This window comes from Montipora capricornis, chromosome 12 (genome assembly GCF_036669925.1).
Source record: "Montipora capricornis isolate CH-2021 chromosome 12, ASM3666992v2, whole genome shotgun sequence".
In the NCBI taxonomy this organism is placed as follows: Eukaryota; Metazoa; Cnidaria; class Anthozoa; order Scleractinia; family Acroporidae; genus Montipora; species Montipora capricornis.
Window position 1 is genome coordinate 16,614,340 of NC_090894.1, and position 7,500 is coordinate 16,621,839.

At 37.9% G+C, this 7,500-nt stretch overlaps 2 protein-coding genes across 4 annotated transcripts in view; one reads left to right on the forward strand and one right to left on the reverse strand.

The window, feature by feature from the left end:
- The window catches only part of LOC138026325 (uncharacterized), a 13,588-nt gene extending 8,087 nt beyond the window's left edge, over positions 1–5,501 (reverse strand). The window contains exons 1-2 of one of the 3 annotated variants that reach the window (XM_068873623.1): positions 5,406–5,501; positions 2,453–2,511 (exon numbers count right to left, since the gene is read on the reverse strand). The gene's annotated coding sequence lies outside the window, so the exon portion shown is untranslated. Of the gene's footprint in view, positions 1–2,452; positions 2,592–2,639; positions 2,747–5,405 lie in introns of those variants that run through there. The other 2 variants (XM_068873624.1, XM_068873622.1) reach the window with 2 other exon arrangements.
- Positions 5,502–6,567: 1,066 nt separating this feature from the next.
- Positions 6,568–7,500, forward strand: part of LOC138026326 (multiple inositol polyphosphate phosphatase 1-like) — a 2,390-nt gene continuing 1,457 nt past the window's right edge. Inside the window, exon 1 of the mRNA XM_068873628.1 lies at positions 6,568–7,500. This exon is cut by the window's right edge and continues 1,457 nt beyond it. Coding sequence (XP_068729729.1) covers positions 7,344–7,500 — 157 coding nt within the window. The 5' untranslated portion in view covers positions 6,568–7,343.

A 7,500-nucleotide genomic window follows, 5' to 3' on the forward strand; every position in this document is an offset into this window, starting at 1 on the left:
GGCTACTCAAACTCCGGGTATCCTTTGCTATTCACCTCCGAAGAACTCGCGCGGGATTTGCGCCCTCGAAGTATTGTAATCTTTGATTCACCTCCGAGGAACTCGCGCGGGATTTGCACCAGAAAATATTGTAATCATTGCAGGAACAAATGAGTTAAAATTATCTTCGTGTGCTATATTATCTTACTGTTTTAGTATATACTAAAACAGCTGGTGGCTAGCGATGGATATTTACCTTGCCGCTTCGCATAAGCCACCTCCATTTCGGTGAATGGTTGTTAATTAACACAAATTGGCATCATTTTTATGGCCCAGGTCTTCCTAATGATGATAAATTTGCGCCATAACATAATAAGATTTATTTTGCATGGCAAACTGAGTTAGCGTTAGGGTTATGTCAAGAGGACATATGCATAAAGAGAAAAACTGCTCTCAATTTGTTAATTTTCTGTATATATGTATGGCCTGTGATCTCTTCCTCTACTTTCAAATAAATTCTCCTTAAACCAAAAGACTTTTCCCAACCATCTACGCATTAACATTACGTATTTTCTTCTCTTGCAAATTTAGATGTCATAGATTGAGGCCGGGTAAGAAGTATCACCGGGTATTAACCACGCAGACATGAAATATCACACAGAAGTGACCAACTGTTCAGACAAATCTAGATTTTTTTGTCGGGTTAAAAAGGCAATTTAAGCCGGATCAAACTTTAATTTTAGAATCGGGAAATTGCATCAAGCTTCCTTATCAGTTAACAGTTTAGAACCACTGTAAGTTGCACTTTTGAACTTGCAGTTGGATGAATATCTGGTTCACAAAAATGAAAATTGCTATTTGGGTAGCGCTAGCGGGAGGTAGTTCGCGAACCTTTGAACCATAAAACATAGGTAGCATTTAAAGCGACTACAACATTTAATGAAAAAACCAATGAAATAATTCACAGGAAGCACTAATTAAAGAACGGGTAAAATCTATGGTTGTCACCTGCCTCAGTTTACCTGAGCTCTTCAGATCGAATCCTTCATTATACTTTAAAAACATTTTCGGGTCAGAAATTATTATTAGGATTTTCCTTTGCAACCTTTTTTCGTCAGGTTAAAAATTCATTTCAAAGAAAATGAAAACGCCTAACGGATAAGAGTTTTTGTTTACTATGACAAAGCACACCATGTCTCGAGCCTACCAACACGTTTTCCTTCAAGACAACAATAAAGCCGACGCTCGCGGTTAATTATTTGCAATTTCGCAATATTATCTGTCCCACTCGCTTCCCTGCATTTCAAGAGGTCTGCCTTATCAGAGGGCCCTGGCAAACATTTCTGCAAGAAGTCAATTGCTTCTCGCAAAAATTGGTTAAACTTCGCAAGTCTTATATTTTCGCTTACATTTTGCGCGAAGTTCCTTGACGCCTACCCAGGGAGCCGGCTAAAAGCGGCTCGGGTCTATTTTGCCCAACATTGCTTGTATCGATGACTATCAGGTGAGCTCGAATTTGCCATTCGTTTCCAATTATATCAACCTGTTTCATCTTGATGAGAATCTTTATATGGTGTCAATTTAATAACATGCAGTCTCAAATCTCCTGTGAGAAAAGCTGAGAAAGGCTACATTTGCAAATTCACTCGCTAGCGGTCAAAAACAATTAAAAACTGTTTATAAGAAACCCGAACCGTGCGCAAGGAAATGATAAAACAGAACATTTATCCTAGTCTTTTGTTTTCCGTCGATACTTTGTACCTTGAGACAAGCAGACCGTTGCCGGTTTAACATACACTCAGCACTGAGCATTCACCTCGTCAAAAAAAAACACTGAAGGTTTACAGAAGTAAAGCCACAGGCAGCTGACGGTTATATGACTCTTCTTAATTTACGTTTATCTTAAGAAAGCCGTGTACCATAGACATACGGACCGAGGAATGATTTGTAAGTTGATCATAATTAAACAAAAAAGGAAAATGATTAATTTCTGAGCTATTAAATAGACTTTCATACTAAGGAAGCCCCACGCTAGAAATCGTGGAGTTCAGTCATTTAGCATCGTGAACGTAAAAAAAACTTTTCACGTTGTGTCTACTTTTGTTCCAAATCCTGAAATGTTGCAAACATTGAAGAAAACTTTGGAATATCAAAGGTTCTTAGTTCTAGAACAGTTAGTACTGTTTTTAGCCGATTCACTGAGTGGGATGGTGACAAAGCCTTTTTGCCTGCTGTGGCCTTTTTGATAAAAAATAATCTCAACATTTTTCGGTTTTCAACTAAGTCTTTTACCAAGATGCAGAACACGGGCCGGAACTTCAAAACAAAATCGGAAACATGTTAAACTCAGTCAAACAAAAATAGGTTTTCCTGAAACAATTATATAACCGAGAGCAAAGGTTATGTTTCGTACCATCCCGTTAAAGAGATTATCCTCTGTATTTTTACAACATTTAAAATATGTTTCTCTTACCAGTGAAAATTTGAAATGTGATATTTCTTAAATGTCTTGATCAGGATACCCTCCAAAATCTGAATAAAATCAAACAGCAAATAATATAAACCACATCTGAGACGAATATATCATGCACGAGTTAAGAAAAATATGACACATGAAGCAAGAAGAGGGAGAAAATTGAAATTCATTTTCTTCGTTGCACCTGCTTGGTGGTGTAAGAGTGGACTAGAAAGAATGCAAAACAATATCTAGAGGTTGGCTACTTTTAGTGGTAGGCATTCATTTTGTTCCCTTAATTGGTGCAGGGTGCTTGTAAATTTCCTTGGCAACCGTCTCAACTGCAAGATGGATTATCCCTATAATGCTTTATGCTCTATCAATAATAAGATAGATAGAAGCTGTCATAGACAGATAGAAGCTGTCATACTTTCCACCAATACCAAACAGCTTCTTTGCAGCTTGGCCATTTGCGCACTTAATTGGTACAAGAAAAAGGTGTCTTTAAATTCGGAATCGTGTGAAAGCAAATCACCATTAAACACAAAACGCACCGCACATCCTAAATAGAAGTGTTAAAATACACTGGGGATCACCCTACACTATTAACTGCGATCACCGAAAGCTAAAGAAATTTCGTGGGAAGTTTAGCAGAATTAAACAGTCAGTGTGCTTATTAAAGAACCATGCACATGCACTTCACCATACTTAGCCAGCATTTAACTCGACTGGATACTGAACATGTTGCCGTAATTTTCATAATATCTTATATCTGATCTGTGAACGGAAAAGCGTTTTTGCGCACTAAACGGTAGTTTAATGTTTCATCCAACGAAGCGCTCAAACGGCGGAGTTTTGAACGTCTAAATACATCAAACGTTACAGAAGTGACAAATAAAAAATCGCGCCGACTTTGGACCGGGGAAGGAGAAGTTGAAAATTAACCATATGAATGAAGGGGTAGTTTCTAAAGAAACTGTGGTGCTGCGTCGGTGGGGAAGTAGTATACAAAAATTTGGTTTATCAACGGAGTTGATAATGTAAATTGACCACCGTACAGAGATTCTAAAAGCTGACGTTTCGAGAGTTAGCCCTTCGTCAGAGCGAAAACCCATATGTCTGTTTCGTTTCAGCTGATTTACTACTCTTTCATGCATACATTTTCAAGATTATGAAGAAGCAAGAATATCTATAAAATAACCAAAACATCCTTGCCCCTTATTTTCTAAGTATATATCAATGTGAATTTATAGTTTTCACGTGCGTCGTTGTTGCAAGCGAAGTGTGAAAATTAACATTGTGCACTCAAATTTTGTCTCATTTTTTCGTCTTCAATACTCTCATTTCAGACACTACTGTAGGTTTATTTACTATGTCTGGCCTCAGTCTGTATTTTATTAAGTTTTATTTTCTAAGACGTACCTAGTTGTCCTTCGTGTTTGTTGAAAACAGTATAAGGAAGAAACTACAATGTTACTTCACTTTTACGATTTAGAAACAACTTCACATCGGATGGAAAGTGGTCTATTTAAACAAACTCCAATTATGCGCATATTAAATCAATCTTGGTACTCAAGTTAAAGTTTTAATTCAGTTCGAAGCAGATCTCTCGTACTGACTCAATCTACTAATCCTCCCGATTAAAATAAGAATTTCCCGGAATATATGAATAGCCCTCAGTATAACTGAAGCCAGCTCTAACGACTTTCCCTTCTGTCACGATAGACACTTACACCTGGAGGTTTTTCGTCTTTTAATTAAGAAAACGCTTGTTTTCGAAAAAAAAACAAACAAAAACAAAAACAAACAGCAACAAGAACAACCCTAACCCAGAATAACTGATCTTATTTTTTTTAGTTAATATATTTTTTAACCTGAAATCTCTGATTCCAAAAAATGTTTCATTCCTCTCTCTTTTACGCAAGCACACACACATTTTAGACCACCCCCCCCCCCTCCTTACGACCCGGAATAATCATTCAATTAATCATTAATTAAGCTAAATTGACGACTTGCCTAGGTAACATTGTGTTATAGTGAGAGCAAAAACAGCCTTTCCTTCATTCTCACGCTAACCGTTTAGGATTTTGTTTTGGTCTGTCCCGAGCCTTTGCACGAGGCATAGGACCACGAGGAACAATGAATACACTGATTTGGATCGATAGAAGTGCTGCAAATTACTCAGTTCCTTATTATTTCCCAATACGACTCAAAAAAAGGCTGATACTATTAAAATGTTAAACGCTTATTAGTGATGTTTTTGAGAATGTCCGCTACCAAATTCTGAATGAAATGGAACTTGGCGTTTTGTTTTGTTTTTTTTTTTTGTAAGTGAACTTACTACACTTGCTTGATTGGTTTGTTTGGAAATACAAACCGAAAAAAGATGCTCACGGACATAAGTTATGCCAACAAAACGGGAGAAAACACAAACAAAATGATAGTGGAATCAAATAAGTGCCTTTTGACTTCCTTGAAAACAAATCCCTTTCATATTTATGATAAATGGGTAAAGAAAATGGAATCCCGGCACTATAAATTTGAAAAAAGATAAAAAATGATTACTAAAAGTAATATTTTCACTATCTAAAAAAATGCTCTTACTTTAGGTTAGCGAACACGCCATTATCTGACAAAAACAGTGAAAAAGGTTTATCACAATAAAAGAGAATTTTCTAGTCTCTTTAAAACTATTATGGGGTTTTTTCAATTATTATTATTCCTCATATGATTTTGAGTCAAAGCGATCTTAGTATCATTAATGCTTTGCTTTGAACGAAGTTATTTTTCTGGTATATAATCCAGCTATATATTTCCTAGTGCAGTTTTTCCAAAGCAAGGACTGTGTTCAGACGTAACCGAAATGGACGCACTGTTATTAAGTATCCATACTTATTGTTAAGAAACCACACATGCGTTTTAGCTACGATTGAACAAAAATTGATCCATATAGCAATTGCTTATGCATTACCTCTAAGTGGTAGTCTTGGAAAAAAATGTAACTTTTCAACCGTGAATCCCGTGGTGTTTACCCGCAAAGCCATTTCATTTCACACTTGGATCGTTCAATAAACAGCGGAAGTTAAACGCGGAGGAGACTGGGTTTGTCTGCACGTAGCTTCATTCAAATGAGTGGTAGCTCACGTGATTCGTCGGGGCATTTAACATGAATCAAAAAAAAAAGAAAATAAAGAAAAACAAACTCGTTCCTAGGGTCTCTCTTTTTCCTTTCCTCTGAGGCGCTCATGAAGAAGAGAGACCCTGGGAATGAGCCACAACCCGCTGGGACTTCTGGTTTCACGCAATGAAGAAAGCGGTTTTTTGACATGTTCTTTAACTTGTTAGCCTACGTTTTGTTAAGTAACCTTAAACGAAATTTGATTTGTGTAGGTCAAATTGGTAGAATGACATAAACGCTGTCCCAAAAGTTTACAAAACCCCTTTTTCCTAACAATTTTCTAGATATACATATGTATATTTGGCTTTAATTTTCCGGATTTTTTTCATCAGAAGCCTCCCTATAATAAGCGATGAATATCAAGCTTTTCCTTGTATTGCCTGGCTTGCCTTGGGAAAAACAAAACAAGCAAGGTCACACCATAACACCAACCAGCCAACACATCACGCATGCGCACAACCATTTCACCCGGTCAATAGCAGCCATGGACAGCTGTTTGGGCCTTGCTGGGCCTCATCAGCATGGCGTAGCTAACATACCAGGCGGGTGTTTTAGGCACCCCTTTAACTGGCAGCTCCACATACAACAAATGTGTTAACAGCACAGCCGTTCTCCCACGGCAGGCGGCGTGTTGGAAGGTGGACCATCAAAACGGAGATCGGTGTGTCACGAACAATTGGGTACAAATTGCCTTCCCATCAAGCTATGGCTTCATATTATGGTGTTTTTTCGGAAAGAGCCTGGTTGATTATGATCGTGAGGAGTCCAACAAGCGGTCAACGAGCTTTATCTTCCTTTTTTGAAAACAAAAAATGTAACGAAAGAGATTGGAAGAGAGCTGAAGGGGGGATGTTAATTAATGGGAAAAGTTAAAAAAGACGTCGAGATATAGACCCTGCCTGTATTGCCTGGAGGCAGTATCATAGATCATTATACAACGAACACAATTAAAAGGGTACCGCATTTTAATGGTTCCTTGGATGGATACTCACAGAAACTGATAAAAATTTACAAACAAAAGTCTGAGTACTCGAGCACGTTATGGTCCCCAGAATTCCAATAATTCGTGACTCTAAAGAGGAAGTCTCACTCTTCGACTCGGCATCTACACTTCGAGTTTCCCCTCATTAGTGTTCAGATTCGTATCTAATTTTAATCACCCACGTCTCTGCTTTTCATTACTGCAAAAAAGTGAAGTACGTCAATGACTTCACAAAATAGGTTCGCCTCTTTGTCAATGACTATGGTTGTCAAGTTCCCAGTGGATCCACTGACGTCTGACAAATTATGACATTTATTAAGTGAAGCTATGATCCTCGCAGTTATGAATGACATGAATGATAATACAGTCACAACCGACAAATTACTTCAACTTGTTAAAATAAAGGGAAACGACCGAGAAATAAAATCACGGAAATCGTTCTTGATAATCCGCACCAAAGATTCAATCCAGATTAAGCTGAAGCCAAGCGAACAGTTGTCGAAATTGTACTGATAAAAAGAACACCCGTTTGTGGATAATTGATTATCATTCTGAAAAGTCATATATGTTGATAACGTTGATTGATTTTGTGAGGTTTAAGTGGTGTCATTGGCCAAATTGATTTTTCATAAAATCGCCGCCCGACGGAGCTTTTCAGGGGAGGAGGGTGCTGTGTGCCACGTCGAACAGCTGGGATAATCAAGTGACAGTTTGAGGATTGTGTGACCCGGGCGACTTGATCGATCGCGATGGCAACGAGGGTGCATTGTTCTTTTCTTAACACAAATGCTGTTAAAATGGGTGCAAGAGTACTCTTCTTGCTCACGGTTTTGTTGGGATTCTCGCTTGTACACAAGGCAGAGCAGTCAAGTCGTTTTGGAACAAAAACAGCTTATCTTTTCAATG